At 40.3% G+C, this 16,669-nt stretch overlaps 1 protein-coding gene across 1 annotated transcript in view; it reads right to left on the bottom strand.

Moving 5' to 3' along the window:
- The window catches only part of apaf1 (apoptotic peptidase activating factor 1), a 45,355-nt gene that overhangs the window by 9,032 nt on the left and 19,654 nt on the right, over window positions 1-16,669 (bottom strand). Inside the window, exons 25-26 of the mRNA XM_080887413.1 lie at window positions 14,041-14,166; window positions 12,286-12,432 (exon numbers count right to left, since the gene is read on the bottom strand). Coding sequence (XP_080743539.1) covers window positions 12,286-12,432; window positions 14,041-14,166 — 273 coding nt within the window. The remainder of the gene's footprint in view (window positions 1-12,285; window positions 12,433-14,040; window positions 14,167-16,669) is intronic.

Genomic DNA, 16,669 nt, shown 5'->3' with positions numbered 1-16,669 from the left:
GAGACTGTCCAAGCCGGGGCTCGAACCGGCAACCTTCCGATTACAAGGCAAACTCCCAACTCTTGAGCCAAAAACATATCAAGATACAGAATAAGTAAAATCAGTAGGAATGCGCCATTTCAAAATGTATTTTTATTTTTGACATCACAATAGCTTTGCATGATTCACAGTTCAAAACAATCCTTCTGTATCTATGCCTTGCCGTAGCCACTCAGAACATCCCTGTCTAACACAAACGGTTCCCTTCTAGTTGACTTTTGCCTGATTGCTTCTCTCTTGCAAAGAGAAGACTTGAACAGCGAGCTGGTGGGGCTTCTGCGCTTACCACCAGAGCTGTGTGCTTGAGACGACCACATAACGTATACCCACTCTCTTTGTTGCAGCCTTATGACCCACATGGGATGAAAATGACCAACTAACTACCTTGCTCTTATTGCCGTTATATAGAGCCAAGAGTAGGAAGAAACTGCAGACTGAAGCTGAGTTTTTGGCTCACAGGGATCACTTGCACATATGCCGACCTCATTATGTGAAACTTTGGCTGTTTCCTATGAGCACCCACCACAGTAACAGTATATATATGTGACATGAAAGCCTACTTTAAAGAACAAGCTTGAGTAAGCTCATTTGTGAGCGAGCGTCTTTGCATTTTGAAAAGCACACACCACCTAGCTCTACTTTTCCCCTCTATCAGTAATCTAACACATCTTCCCTGCCTCATTTCGTCTTGCTGTTCCTTTTTTTTAAGAACAAACAGAGACCCTTCTTTTACAGCAAGCGAGACAATTAACCCTGGCTTAATGAGCGACGCAGAGGAAACAACCGCCTCCAAGAGGCAGATAAATATTTCACCAGCTTGTGTTCATACCCAAAGCCTGACAACGAGTACAGAAACCAGGCCATCTTCATTCCGATATCAACTCTCTCTAAAGTTCTTCGCTCTTCTTTTATCTCATACAGAAACAAATTCCCAAGCAGACAGTCGAGGGAGTACGTGTCTGCTCTGGATGTATTTTGACCACATGAGAAAGAACATGTGCATGTTAAAATATGCATTAAAAAAACAAGAAGGAGAACTGTTGTTCTGTCTAAGAAAAAGATAGTCGGCTTTCAGGGGGTCTTTTGCATCTTGTGAGTGTGTGCAGGTATTTTTAGAGCCAGGTCTGCTTCTACGTTGGAGCAGCACTGCGGGATGCTTATTTCTGAAGCACGAACCCATTGAATGAAAGCAAAGCTGCAAACGCTGCCTGAACCAACATGGTGGCCTATTACACTGACTCTTAGAAGGCTATAAAAATGTGTTATTTCCATCTCTGGACCAATTTTGAAGGAGTGGGAGTGGACTGATCAAAGTGAAAGCCAAGGGGTGCAACAAATTCCAAATATACTAAAGGTGGCTATCTTTTTGTTGCTACACAAAAAAGAAAGATTCGAAGTACACACAAGCGTTGCGTGGAGATAAAATGAACCTCATGAAGAAATTAATTGTTATCATTGTTGTTGCAAATAACATAACCTCAAAGCATATTAGAGGAACGACAGAAAGAGAAAACCAGAAAGTCACAGCCACACAAACTGCAGCTATAAATAAAGTTGCGATTCACTGTATTAATAGATTATTGACCAAGGGCTTGTGGCAAGTGTGAACGCTCTCACATGGGCCTATCCCATCCTTTCATAAAACAAAAAACACAGGCATAGCAGATCTTGATGCTTTTTCTCACGATAAGCATCATTCAGTCCAAATATTTATCGTTCTCTTTCAGGATGTAGTCATGCCATCTTCAGATTTCTGTCTAGGCCTGCTTTTGTTTCAAAAGTTGTAAGTATGACTGGCAGCCTATGTAAGTGTTTTTTTCTATCTGAATAAGCACCAAAGTGAGCTCTACATGATTTATTAGTGTAACAGAGTTAGCTTCCAGTGTCAGAATAAAGGACACAGACAAAACATCACGAACTGCAGTTCATTTCGCAATTAAGGGACTTGTTTGTTGGCCTACATTTGATGAAGGGCTGAAATTAGAATCACAGGAGAGAGGTAATAACCTGTGACACACTAGGATTGGAAATAAACATGGCAGCTCCTCAGTCAGCGTTGGTCCCTGTGACACAGCAGCGAAAGGTGCCAAAGAGTGCCAGTTCACTTAGTAAACAACATTTTCAAGACTTGAGCCCACTTATTCTGTTCTATTTATATTTTGGTCTTAAGCAGTAGTTCTCCAAGTTTTCTGAAGGTCTCCTTGAACATTGGCTGGTTTGTACCAGCCCTTGTTTTCTGATCATTCTCAGAGGAATGTTTGTTTTGTTCGTTGGTTTGTTAATCATTCAAACATTTAAAATAGCACCTTACTCAAGGGATGAACCAGTGTTGTGCATACACATAACAGACAATTGGCTGCCTGTTGCAGAAACATTTTTTTTGTAGTTGTATCCAGGAAAAATCCCCAAAACAACACAGTTGTTGACCAACCGTCCTCTTGCACTTGTTTACTTCTAAAAGCCTATATGACATATTTTTATTTCACCATTCATTTACCGCACAGAGAAGGCATCGTTTAAATATGTTAAAGTTTTCTTTAAGTAAACAGTATTATTAAAGATCTTCATGACTGGCACAAGTGCCCTCAAATTATGGTCACCCTTTACTAGCTAAAAGTTAACTGGCACAGTTTGGAGTGTACCATCACAATATTTTAAGGAAACTGGGCAAATAGTGGACAAAATAAAACATCTGCAGCAGATGAACAGGATCTGAAAGTTACAGAGCCCCGCAAGGGACATGGGAGAAAAAAAAAATTAAGACGGACTTTTGCGAGATCTCGCAAAACAAACTCGGGATCTCGCAAAACTTTTAGCCGCATTCTTCGGAGGCCGCCAGCTCGAAGCCGACCGGGAGGTCGAGGCACAATGTGCCGGGAGAGCGCCGTTCCTCCCGGCTGTAGTAGGTCTCGACCTCCCGTTAGCTTCGAGATGGTGGGTGTCAGATCTCCGAAAACGTCGCAGCACTTTTGCAAATATGTGATGTCTTGTAAACCGAGCAGATATTCGACATTTACACAACTACATTCACGCCTCAAAATATCTTAAAAGTTTATTTTGAAGAACCAGAAAGAGTAATATTACAACTAAGTAGCTGCCGCCATTGTTGGAATTCAACTTTTGCGAGATCCCGCAAAACTTTTGCGAGATCCCGAGTTTGTTTTGCGAGATCTCGCAAAAGTTCATCGTAATTTTTTTTTCCTCCCATGTCCCTTGCGGGGCTCTGTAGAAAGTTATGTCTTTAAGAGATAGAAAAATGTATCTGGCTCATCAGTTGATCCATGTGCTGTTCACTAAAGCATTATCAGAAATGTTCTCAGTGGCTGTGAGAAATCATTTTTAAATAATGGAAATCATAAGAAAATTGCCAAATTGTAAAAGAAGTAGACTGAAAAATCAGAGACAAGAGGTCTGATGGAGTGATGAATCCAAATTTCCAATTTTTGGATAAAACAGTTGGGATATGTATGGAGAAGTTCAGGACAACAGTGAGAGTCTACATCATCTGTAAAACACGGTAGAGGTGCTTTCATGGTTTGGAGCTGCATTTGTTGAGGATTTTGTCAAACATTGTGAAATTTTGAAAACAAAAAAGTGCAGTCAAATTTTGATCCACAATGCAATACCATCTGGAGTCCAAAGGCATCCATGTTAATAAGTGATTCTAAATTGGAAGCAGCTGTGGATCTGAGTGTGTGGAGGTCTGTCCTGTAATGGAGTGGCGTCCCCATACTCTATAATGGCTGGGATATAGAGCTCACTAAATCACTTGGTGACACGTGAATTCTAAAATATTCAACATTTTGAAACACACCGCCCCCTTTTTCTTATGTCCAATCAAAAATAAATAAAAATAAATAAATATCACATATGCAACAAGTATTATTTATGCAGAAGAAGAAAAAAGACTTTACACAACAGGATCTAGAGACAGAAGAATGAATAGTTGTAATGACTAATGTTTAGCCTTGAGAGAAAGCATTAAGATCGGCTTTGCCGGTGAGGAAACATGAGACACATTTACTCATGGCTTAGTCAACCTCATTATACGAGAGTCTTGACTGCTCGATACCTCACCCATCCCCCGGGAGAGGTGAATGCAGTTACTCTGGACAGTTCTTTTTGCTCAGACCTACGCAACTTGCTGCTATGCTATCAACTGTCTCTTGAGGGAAGGTCAGCGCAACCTTCACTCCTTCATTTCATCTAGTCTCCCAGCCCTCCTACCTCACTTTGAGTCTTGCTTGGAGTGATGACTGGCTCTAACAATTCACTGGCCGCCAAGGAGTTGTTAGGACGCTTAATAATGTTGGCTTGAGCTGATGAAACAGCAAAGAGACGGATTTTGATATGATGGATGAAAGCTAAAAAGGCACACTGATAACCACAGTGTGTGATTGTATTAAAAAAAAAAATCTAACGACAACTGAAGGAAGGTGTAAAACAGAGATAACAGAAACAGGATGAACAGGTCTTCTGGGAACCCAAGAAAAATAGGGACTGGAAGCAAGGGGAGTCCAAGAAAGTAAAAAGGTGAAATTGTGTTTCTCCCTTTTTCCTCCATCACACGTTCGCCTGATAAGTGATGGCTGACAACAGAAGTAGCAGGGGAGAACCATCACCTGAAATACTCGTATCCATCTGGGCTTACACCTTTTAGAAGTGTATGTATATATGTATGCTTGTGTGCGATTTAGTATGTGTTTGGCAATTCTGTGCTGCTATTGCCCTGTTCTAGTGAAGACTATGTTAATTTAAGGTGGAATTTAGTTAGTTAATCAAAGTTAGTTGGTACAATCACCGCCCAATAATGCAAAAAAAAATCACATTCAATGAGTTTTCAATGCAGTCTCGATGCTGAAGGTTATTTTCTCACATTAGTAGCCTTTTTTACAGAACTCTTACTTCCTATCATTTCCTGGTACAAAGAGGATGAACAGTAGCAAAGTGGTTGGTCAGATGACATACCTGTGCAGGTAGAGAGATGGTTGGGAGAGAGGACTCTTGGAGATTGGGTGAACAAGGGTGATGGAAAGAGCTACAGTAACTACGGGGGATATAGCTGAACTGCCATATCATGAAGATATGGAAAAGAACTGTTGAAGCTGGGCAGGAACAGAATAGGAAGATCAGAGAAGATTCATAGATGTAGTGAAGGAAGACATGCAGAGGGTTGGTGTGGCAGAAGAGGAAACGAAGGATGGGATGTGACAGAAGCGGATAATCTGATGCGGCAACCCCTAAATGGAGTAGCTGAAATAGGAAGAAGACTTCTCATTAGGGCTTGCTAGATTATCCAACAAGTTTCTTGGATTCTAATTTTAAAACAAGTCTGATCCAACTGATGCAAGATGATCAACCAAACAGGATTCAGATCCCTGCTAACGACATGGCTCCTAAGCCTGGTTTATGACAGGTCGCTTAGTAACACAGAACAAACCTGAAGCCTGGGTTAAACTCTGTTGAGGATATGGACACGCAAAGCTGGGGACCCAACAGCCTAGTATTCATTTGGGTTATACTTCTTTGAAGTTCACTGCCCAGGTGCATGCGTAGCTGGTGACTGTCATTTAAACTCACCGTCCAATAAGCTGACTCATGGATGCAGAAAGTATAAAATCTCCTAAAGAGTACCCACAGTTACTGATTAGGGCTCAATACTATAGGACAGGTCTTTTTCTTTTGAGTCAGTATTTACAAAGAGACACTTGAGTGCTTTTGTTTTGTTTGTAACATAATGGTGTGAATTATTCTGGGCTGGTGGGGGTGCGTGCGTGTTCTTGCAGTCAGGATGAGCCTTTTCACACCTGCTGCCTCCCTGTTGGACCATGGCACTGTGACGGATTGTCTCATCGCCGTTTGCAGAGTTTGTGTGTTCGTGTGTGTATCAAGGCCAGGTGTGAGACAGGTACAGCATTTCCTGGCAGGACCCAGAACAGAAGAGAGAGATGATGGGAGTCACTGTAGAATGTAACGGCCTCTCTCTGAGGGCTGGACCACGCCACTACATCAAATCCTGACACACACACACACACACACCCCAAACAATTCCTGAAGGAGTTTGTTTTGTAAGAAATACAAGCAATTTAATGTGTTTTTTTTCCTCTTTTTTTTTAAGAGAAAAAGAAACACTGGCGACAAGGAGCACGAGAAGTTTAATTAAACACTCTACACCGGCATCTACCCACAACAGGGGACTGGACTAACACATACCCTCACACAATGGCCTGCTGCTTTTAATTACACTCGCATCATTCACCCAAGCATACAGAGAAGCAGGGCGTGATAAAACGCACAGAATGAGAGCAGCACAGACGTGGAAAAACAGCAGCTTGAGAGATGATTAAGGAAGGAGTACTGACAGAGACAAGAAAACACAAAAGCACCAGGACAAACAAGAAAACATCATTCTGCACAGGTGGCCAAGGAGACAAATAGAAGGAGACAAACAATAAGAGCTACAAGGCTCGTGTTGTATCATATCAAGCCATCGTCTAAGAGAGATCCATGGGAGATGTCACCCGCTGTCACTGCTCTGGCTCTTATCCGGCCAGCAACATCATCATTCTGCTAGCATCAACACACCGAGTCACACCGTGGAAGGGCTTCTCATGTTTACAGCTGTGATCAGAGAGGATCTGATAGCTGAAAACTCTCCACTGAATCACATCGCGATAAGGAAAACATTCTCGGGTGTGCTCCGCTTTGCTTACTATGACAGCTGTCTTCCAAAACGCTGTCGCACAAATGAAACGTGGTTCGGTCTTAGCAGTGTTATCACCTGCTGTGTTTAATCCGTTTAAACTGAACTTTGGTTCGTTTGTTCAGATAGGAACTGAGTAATCGCACTTGGGTGTGGACCAAAACAACCGGACCAAGACCCTTTGAAGGAGGTGATCTCATTGCAGATCCAAACAAACTCCAGTGCGGTTTGTTTATGGTGTGAACGTGAGCCGATCTCGATCCGAATCAACTACCAGGTGTACGTTGTAAGTTTGAGCTATAAAACCTCCAATACTCACGTATGCTTTGTATTCTGGCATGTGGCAAGGTACTATAGATGTGCAAGGGTCTGTAGGAGCTAGCTACTACCTGTGAAATGAACCTAAATTCTCCAGTAGTCCAGAACGCACTTTCTTCCTGTACTTACTACATTATAATCTATGAAATAACTGCAGAATTAACAAAAACAGTGATTAAAGGGTTCATTTTGGTTTATATCAAACCTAATCTAAATTGTTCTTATGCTAATACTACTTCCAAATATTGCCCCCAAGATACATTTGCTGCAGTCTTTAAATTTTGGTTTGCTGTTTCTCTGCATAAACACATTGGTTTAGATCTGTCGTGTAGCATTACGAGTCAGTGGAGTTTCGAGCTCTGTAATGCTATTTATATGTGCTGATTATTATTCAAATTCGTAAACAATAAAGACTGCGATCACATCCTGATTCTGGATCAGATTTTTTTCTAGCCAAGTTAATCAAATTGGTCGACTCCTGACACCAAACATATTAGGAACGTTTTAAGCATTTTACAGTTGTTTATTGAAACCACGAAGAATGAATTTGTTATTATGGTGAAGGTATAGTTTTACAGTACACTGCATTGTCATTTTCTTTACTCTGTTATCAGGTTTGATGGTTATAAACTCTAATTCTAAATTCTAATTAACAAAAAAACAAGTTACTCAGCCCTCATGCTCCTCAGCTAAGCCTTTATTTAGAGCTTTTGTGGTGTTCAAGCCAGACTTCGATATCAGCCTACATCTATGATCCAAACGCACATCTTACACAATCCCACTGATCCTTCATAATGAAATCTTTCCCTTACACCAGCTGAGGATAAATACAAACCAAATACCCTTATGAGGGCGCTCAAATGATCGCCAGGCCTTTTTCCAAGACTGACAGAAGAATGATTACCACATAAAAAGACTCCATGAATCATTCTCAAATCTGAGAAAATAGTTGAGTGATAGTAAATAGTATCTGGCTTTATATTTATTCATAACTGTCAGATCCAGATGTCAGAAACAGAGGTTTTAAATATCAGCTTACTTACTAATAAGTTTCCATGTAAAATTGAAGACATTTGTTGCAGAATGGGCGAGCGTGGAGACACGCTGACAATAATCGTTAAAACAGATTATTATTGTGCTTTCTCAGTCCGTGGGCTATATTATCTGTCATGAGAGATACTCACTCTGTCAGGGTAATTACTATGACAGACGGGATGGCTTCTCATCGCTGTCCAGCTGACACACTATGTGATTAATCAATCAAAGCCTGAGGCTGAGGGAGGTTCACCCTTTAAGACAGGCAGAGTAATCCATCACCTCTCCTCAAATCCACTCGCTGATCTATCACGTCAACATGCTTCGCTGAAGAAGACAGAGGGTCTATGAAACGGCGTAACAGAGTGATTCGATTCCCAGAATAATTATGACCGTCATCCTGATGTGACGCAAGATGAAGCAGATGAGGTCTGCATTAGTGCTGCGGGTAGAGCACCCCTGTTTGTATATGTTTATTAATAAACAAGCAGAAGGGTGTTTTAGTAGACATCTAATGCTTTTCTTAATAATTTTGTCACAGTTTTAAGGGCGACATAAGCAGATTACAGCACATGACTATTAGATTTTCACTGGCAGGTAAGTTTGAGGATGAGATAAAGAAAGAAAAAAGGATTTAAACAAGTTTATTTTGGGGTTTTTTGTTTTGCTTCTCAGGTTTTTAATCTGTTGCTAGCAAACCATGATCACAGGAATATTTTTATTTTGGTGAAAATATAGGAAACGGCTTTGTTGCCAGAATTTTGGTGTGAGACCATTATCATGTCTGTGTACCAACTGTGAAGTTCAGGCTGATAATCAGTTGGCTTAGCTAGATGCTTTTACACTTCTGTCTTTATGTGGATTACACAAATTACACACACACACACACACACACACACACACACACACACACACACACACATACAAATCTTGGATGATCAAATACATCATGCAAATTTTTGCCAACTGTAGGGGAAAGGAAATGTTTGGTTTAAGAAATATTTAAGTAGTTAAATATGAGTAAGTAGTTGGATAACAGTAAATAGCTATTTATTTGTAAAAATCTATTGAATATTGTTTATATCTATTCATAAATGTATAACAAATGTTCTCTTCCCAGCTTAAAAATAAGTACTTAAAAAAAAAAAAAAATCACATACACATATTTTAATTAAACTGCCTTTAGCTTAGATAGTGGCGCACATTCACCGTCTATGCACGACTTGTTTTAATATGTATTAATATTTCACTCAGAAACTGTATTTATGAAGAGAGTTGGACTATGAAAATCTTTTCCAGTACACTCCAAAGACTCAAGAGGTTAAGGTCTGGATGCTGTTGTTGCCCATCCTTGTGTGAATATCCAGAACCAGTCAATCTGAGCCGATGAATCCTGGCATTGCCATCTTGGAATATGCTGTGCCATCAGAGAAGAAATTAAATTCACTGATGTAAAAAAGGCATAAATCAGGTAATTCAGTAACCTATACTTGCAGTTTAGTGGAAGGCCTTTACGCATTTAAAATTCAGGTGGTGAAAAAAAAAAATCTATTAATTCTGGACACTTAATGAAAGACTCATTCCGATCATGGTTTGATGCACATGTCTGCGACTGATCATGACTTGATGTCGAAAACTACCCCAGATGATGAAAACTGCATCTTCAGCTACAAGAAAGGCTACGAGGAAGTGCATCACTTCAGGAGTGTTACAGTTGTTTTTGACATACACAAAGTTGTCCACAATGAATATATACATACCCCCAGATCAGATTGTCCAGTTCTACTGTAACAGCAAGCGGCCAACAATGTGATGGAAAACATTGAAAATAACTCAAAGTCTTTAAAATGCAGGATTTTTTGGGTTACAGCCTCTATTTACCAGTGATTTGGCTGGAGACTGGGATCCTCTCTCCCAAAGTGCAAGTTGATGGGTTGCCACTTTGAGGGGTATTTACCCACTCTCCACAGCACACAAACAAATGCAAGGAGAAAGAAAGGGACTTTTACAGAGGAACCTATTTTTATTTTATTATTGTTCAGTTGCTGATCTTTACTGTAGTGGATACTGCTCGACTCCCATTATTGTGATTTCTTATGTCATGTTTCCAAAAGCTGCAACAGAATAACTCAACATCCAAAAATGGCCCTTATTATCTAAATCCAGAAAAAAATCTAAAGATCATAAATATTCTCATGTATGATGTCATGCTACAATCGTGGTCTTTTGGAACCGCCTGGTGAGGACTTTTATTCTTCGACTACTCTGCACATTCACTTTATACCTCGAGGACACAAAAATACGTCTGAAAGAGCTTTTTTTTTTTTTTAAATGTTTATATTCTAAATACCAAAGACTCTTAATTAAAATGAGTACATTCAACGATTATTTCAACTTTTGAAATAATTTCCAAGTTTTATAATCTTGTCAACAGCAATCTGCACCAGATGAGATTATGATGCGTTTTGGCCATCTGTCTATATAAAGCCTGAACAGCAGCACTCTCTGCCTTCGACAGAAACGACTCTGTCGACCCACGCATGCAGGTATAAACAAATGCGCACTTGTACACAATCGTGCACACGGCACTACCCCACACACAGTATCAGGAGTAATCCGAGATATAAAGCCTCATGGATCAGAAGTGCTCTCCCTGGAGAATTACATCATTGCTGAACAAATGGCCAATCAGAGCTCAGCTGAGACTGTCCGCTTTGTGACCCCTCTGCTGTAAAGTAAAGGCAATAAGAACGAGACCGTAGACCTAGAACATTCCAGTCACGTCACAAGGAGACACTGATATCTTTCTCTAAGGCATTCTGTGTTTTATGTAAACCTGCAGCATTGCAACAGCTGTCTAGTGAATGCAGAGATGACACATGCTGGCAAGCATCTTTCCATTGATTTTACTGTGATTCTCAATCAGCGTTCATCTACCTACCTACCTTACATTTTTTAAAATAGAGTCATCAAGAAATGTACTCTGCATACATCCATAAACAGCTTTTCAATAAAGAAATATACTCAAGTTTATTAGTAAGTAGGAAGCAGGACAATACCTATGTATACGTCAATACAAGGCAATAAAAACACACATTACACAGAGTGTGTGTGATGTGATTACTACTTAGGGTGATAGTAGGTAAATTACTATCTATCCTTTGTTATTATTTGTGGGGGTTTTCATCACTTAATAAAAGGATTTGTGACCAGCCAACACTGTTAATTTTGTTTCCTTATAAAAGTAAATATTTTGTAGTGTCCTGGCAGCATCGGGGTTGCATACCATGAAAATGAAACACTGCCCCCCTCTCATCCCCCAGAAAAATCACGTAAAAAAAAAAAAAAACAACAACCCACAATGTAAAAAAATGAAGGTGATTATTCAGCACTCGCCATAAACTGCAATATCTCAAGCTCATGGAGACATTTGTTGCTTATTATCAACCACCTCATTCTCCCTTTATTTCCTGTCATCTTTCCAACTGGTGTTTTAATGAAGACATAAAATGTCCAGTGACTGTATGCCTCTGCTGGCCAGTAGTGCTGAAGTTTAGATCCATGTCTGTGCACATTTATACGACAAATGTAGTAAAGTAAAGGAAACCACAGAGGAAAAATAACAAGTGGGCATCAAAGACCTGTCATTAATTCACCAAGGACTAACAGGATCAAAATCTCTCCTGCTCACAAATTATGGCATTAAATAATGTCCCACAAAGCAGTTTGGGAATTACATAAGGTCACTGAGAGACTGACTTTTGACCTTTTCAGTTTAAAATTTCATCAGTTTGCAATCTATCCTTTGAAAGGTTGCCAAATTAATAATGATTCTTGAGGTTTAGGCAAAAGTGAGGTCAATTTGACCTTAGAATCTTGACAATCATATATAATAATTTCTTCTTTAGGTTTGAGTGAATGTTTGTGCCAGATCTGAATACATTTCCACAAGGTGTTTAAGAGATTCTGTCACTTGAATGACACTTATTGGCGTATATCTAACAATGTCAGGTGGACGGACAACTCTGAGAACCTTGTCCATGCAGAGGCAGAAGAAAAAACAAGTAAGACGGCATGGATTTGAACAGCTCACTTCAACTTAACTGCATTTCACTCCCTTGAGAACAGACGCACCCATTGCCAGCTGTGAAAACCAAATGGGTTTGAATGTGCAGAATGCATTAGCATACCTTGATGTAACCTCCAGTTGAGACCAGAAGAGAGTTGTCTGGGGAGAAGTGCAGATCTGTTACCCAGCCTCCATGCAGCGAGTCCATGCCATCCTTACCGTCCCGGGAACAAACCTTCAGCAAGGACCCATCCTTGACACTCCAGAGCTGTGGTGCACAGTCACACATTATAAATCATCCAATAAACAAATGTTAGGGCCTATAAACAACTAACACACATTTTACGCTGTCAGTTTTAAATACATGTTTCCTTCTTGTTATGTAATAAAACAGATGTAGTGGCTGGTAGAGTAAAATTGTAGATTCCATTCATTAGATTTAGAGGTAAGCTTCTTTACCTTTAAGTCGCTGTCTTTGAGATACACTTTTTCTCAGGCTGACACAGGAGTACTGACATTATTTCAAGTATTCTCTATTCTCTTTGTGGCATCTTTTTCTAAATCTTTGACGGCTTTAAACTATGTTGTATAGTTTATACTCTCATTAATTTCATTGCTATACGTACTAAGCCGATCTTTGGCTTCCCCTCAGTATTTTAAGAGCAGCACATGATTGTATATATATGTATGCCAGTGTCAGTAAGAACTTTAGAAGATGACAGTCTGAGGACTGAAACATCTCTAATAAAATATGCACGTATATCTGGGATTATTTGCACTCTCTAGGCCCCCTGCCACTAAGACTTTATGATGTGCATGAATTCTGTTGAAACTGCAATATTAAGGTTTGATGCTATAAGCTTCTCTTGAGCCTAAAAACATGACAAAGGAAACACAGAAGAGTATGAGGATTGCTCTTTATGTGACATTTCTGTGTATAGTTTGAAGTAAAACCATATAATATATAACATACAGTATATAATGAAATGATGAGTCTACTGCAGCTGTTATGCAACTGTTCACATGTCATGTTCATTTGACAGTGACACATCACACATACCGCTATATTTAACACTTTGCATGCTTTTTGTGCTGAATGACTCACATTTGTTTCTATAGAAACCGGGGCGAGATTTCGCTGTAGTTTACGTAATTGAATCTGATGGATTCGGTCATTTCTAAATAATGGAGCTGCTCTGCGCAGAGGCCACTAGAGGGCATTAACCCTTTATTAACCAGATACGGCTTGCTGGCTGAATAGCAGATCTTCTCCTCTACCTCTCACACAGTATGGCTTCATATTTACTTTGGATGTGTGAGTTTCTGTGTACATTGTGTACAAGTGCTTCATTTTCCAAAGCCTTAGAGATCCAATTTGGCAGCCTGAGTCCTCTCCTTCACCTCCCACTGTCAGACGTCTCCTCCTCTTCCTGCTATCTTCATCCCAACTTCTTACACACTCTTCCAGCTCCCACACCCCCTCCTGAGAGGGAGCCCTAGCTCCCCCCTTTCATCTCACCCCTCCTCCGTGCACCGCAGCAATCATGATGCATTAGTAAGCACTTTATCTAAATGAGTGATGAGACATAATTACAGAGTGATTTCTGGAATAAATGTCGACTGCTATAATTGCATTTTTTGTATGTTCCACAGCAAATTAGGTGGTTTAATGCGTTGTCATATTGGTAACATAGAGCAGGCTAGTGTGTTGACACCGCCATATTACTTTGCATCATCCCTCCCCAACAAAACATTGTGTGGCTCTGTGTATCAGGTTGCTTTACATCAGCAGCAGATGCCTAACTAGTCTCTTTCTAGAATAGCAACCAGAATAAAAGGACTTCAAAACAAAAATTGAGTATTTTTGAAAACACACCCGGATCTCTCCGTTGTCATCTCCCGTTGCAAGGTGTTGGCTGTCCCACGAGAAACGGCAGCTTCTCACACACTCCTGATGGCCGATCAATGTGTTGGCACACTGCCAGGACTCACAGTGCCACAACTAAGAGCAGAATGAAAGAGAAAGAAAAGAAAAACATATAGAATTTTTTTTTTTAACTTAACATTCACACTTTCACACACAAGTTTGCGACCAAAGATCATTTAGTCAAGATAGACAAAGGCCTTTACACATCGGACGTGTAAAATCCGTGCAAATGTTTCGTGCATTAAAAATATTTCTTAGACTCAGCTGTCCTTAATGCAGCCGTTTAAACCGACCGTGTAATTTACGTGGCCGACATTTTTTTTTTTTTTTAACCAAGCTCCATTTTTCAGATCCGAATAAACAAAACACAACATTTAGAATGTCGCATTTGGCAACATTTATGCATCAAAATGTGCACTGGTACTGCAAATACAATGTTATGGAAAGTAAATATATGATATGGAAGTAATATAATACTATTTTACCTCGTACTCACAGTTAAAACAATAATTTCCGAGCCGACTGACCCAGTCTATCTCCAAACTGCCACACTGACATCCTGAAATATGTACGAAAGCGGTCGAGATACAGCTTCAGATCCTGGATCAAACCATGAAATTCTCCCTGCTGCTGGCTTCTCCAGACAACTGGATGAAACCAGAATCTCCGTTTCTTCCTTTTCTTGTGTAGAAACATTAGGACCAGCATTGCTTGATACTGACTTCATTCCACAGTGTATTTTCTGGGGACAAATTTTTGGCAAAAACACTACTTGTTCGGTCTGTACATAAAGTAAGTTTAGATCTGAAAATTTCTGAATTTTGTGTCGGTTTTTACGTGAAATATATTCTGCATCAGATCTATGTCGTAACTTACGCTATACTTGAAACCCCATTTTAACCCTATGCTGCAACCTTCTACATAACCTGACGCACACCTACTGACAAATTTAAGTACACGTTGGGTCGATGCATACCACAACAATTTGAATCGCGTGGAAGGTTGCGGTGTAGAGATAAAAGGAGTGTTCAGTTGCAACACAAGTTAGGATGTAGATTTCCTGCAGAAATCTAAATCACAGTTTAAGGGTGCTTTATAGGTGATGAATAAGCTAAAGTGTGTTACATTTGCTATATTTTTTATGTTCAATATAAATCTCTCTGTTCAGAAATGTTTGCCTAGCAATAATCTGTCAGAACAGAATCTGTTGTAAATACTGAAGATTGAACACAGTAATAATGACACAGAAGTTTAATTTCTGTTGCTCAGAAAAATCATCACCCACTGATAGATCTTATGACGGCAAACAATCATGCCAAATGCAGAGCTAATGTTATTACAATAACATTATCTGTTCATCAGTAATCTTTCCCTCATTGCTACCGTCTCTCATATTTTACTCCCTCCTCCACATCTTTTCTTTTTATACTCCTTCCTTCCTCACTCCACATCCTGCGTTGCACTGAAAATAACACGCCTCATAATTAGACACTTCATTTGGCAGTCGACTAGCTACGTCTGAACACAAAGTTCAATTCATCTGAAGGTCAGGGGAAAAGAAAAGAAAGGAGAAAAAAGGGGGATGGAGAGAAAAAGAGGTGGAGGGAAAGGGACAGACAGAACAGAGCACTTTCCTTTTTTGTGGTGCTCCACAAAGCAAGTCATGGCTGAGCCTTTTGGTTTGACCTCCAGATAGAGGGAAGCCAGGGACTTCAGTGTTTGTGTGTGTTTTTAGCTCCTGCTCGGTCTGGAGAGCAAGCACTATGTCACTGGCTTCTAACCAGCCCCACAACACACACACACACCTCAATTATGATCTTTGCCAAATCCATAAAACACACATTCTCTCTCACTGCCATTTACTGACAGAAGCCAGGTTGGCTGACGACCCAATGCCTGTTCTCTACAGTAAGTGTCAACCGAATCCAAATTCCCGTGTGAAACTCGGCGGCAGTGACTCTTGATCACCGGCTTCAACAAACGCCAGACGGAGTCGCTTTGAATAGTTGCTAATGGTGCACACTCAGGGACACCAGTTGTCTGTAAGTGGATAACTGATCGCATATATCTAACACTGAACCCACAGCTGTATTCAGAATCCAAGGAAAGGAAAAGGAATGACACACAAAGATGTGAAAGAGCATGACATCTCAGGATTGTTCAGCTTGTATTACGAAGGTGCAGTTCGCTGCTCTTTGAATGATGAGTAGGGAAAGCGATGATTTAAGAGCTGCTTGCAGAAAACCTCTAGTCCACAGAGTCAGTCAAAGTCAGGCCAAAGTCAGGCGCAGTGGTGTCGGCAAACGGGAACCTGGCAAACGCAATATCCTGACAGGGATGTTAGTTGATTGTGGGCCTGCCAGTCTGCCAGGGTAGTTTGCCAGCTAGACTGGACATGGATGCAGAACAACAGACTGATCTGATGATCTGATGCTAAGTCTCCAAGGCTATTGGGGCATTCTGCTGCATACCAACCTCTAAGGTCTTTTACCAAACTGCTGGAAAAAAAAAGTGTTTCTTAAGATATCACCTCTAGCAGTGCATCCATGTGTTTGTGCTGTAAGGAGCCTTGAGAGAA

The sequence above is a fragment of the Rhamphochromis sp. 'chilingali' genome, assembly GCF_963969265.1.
Source record: "Rhamphochromis sp. 'chilingali' genome assembly, chromosome: 7".
Classification (NCBI taxonomy): Eukaryota; Metazoa; Chordata; class Actinopteri; order Cichliformes; family Cichlidae; genus Rhamphochromis; species Rhamphochromis sp. 'chilingali'.
The sequence above is the reverse complement of the archived record's forward strand: the minus strand, read 5'-3'. Positions and strand labels throughout refer to the sequence as shown.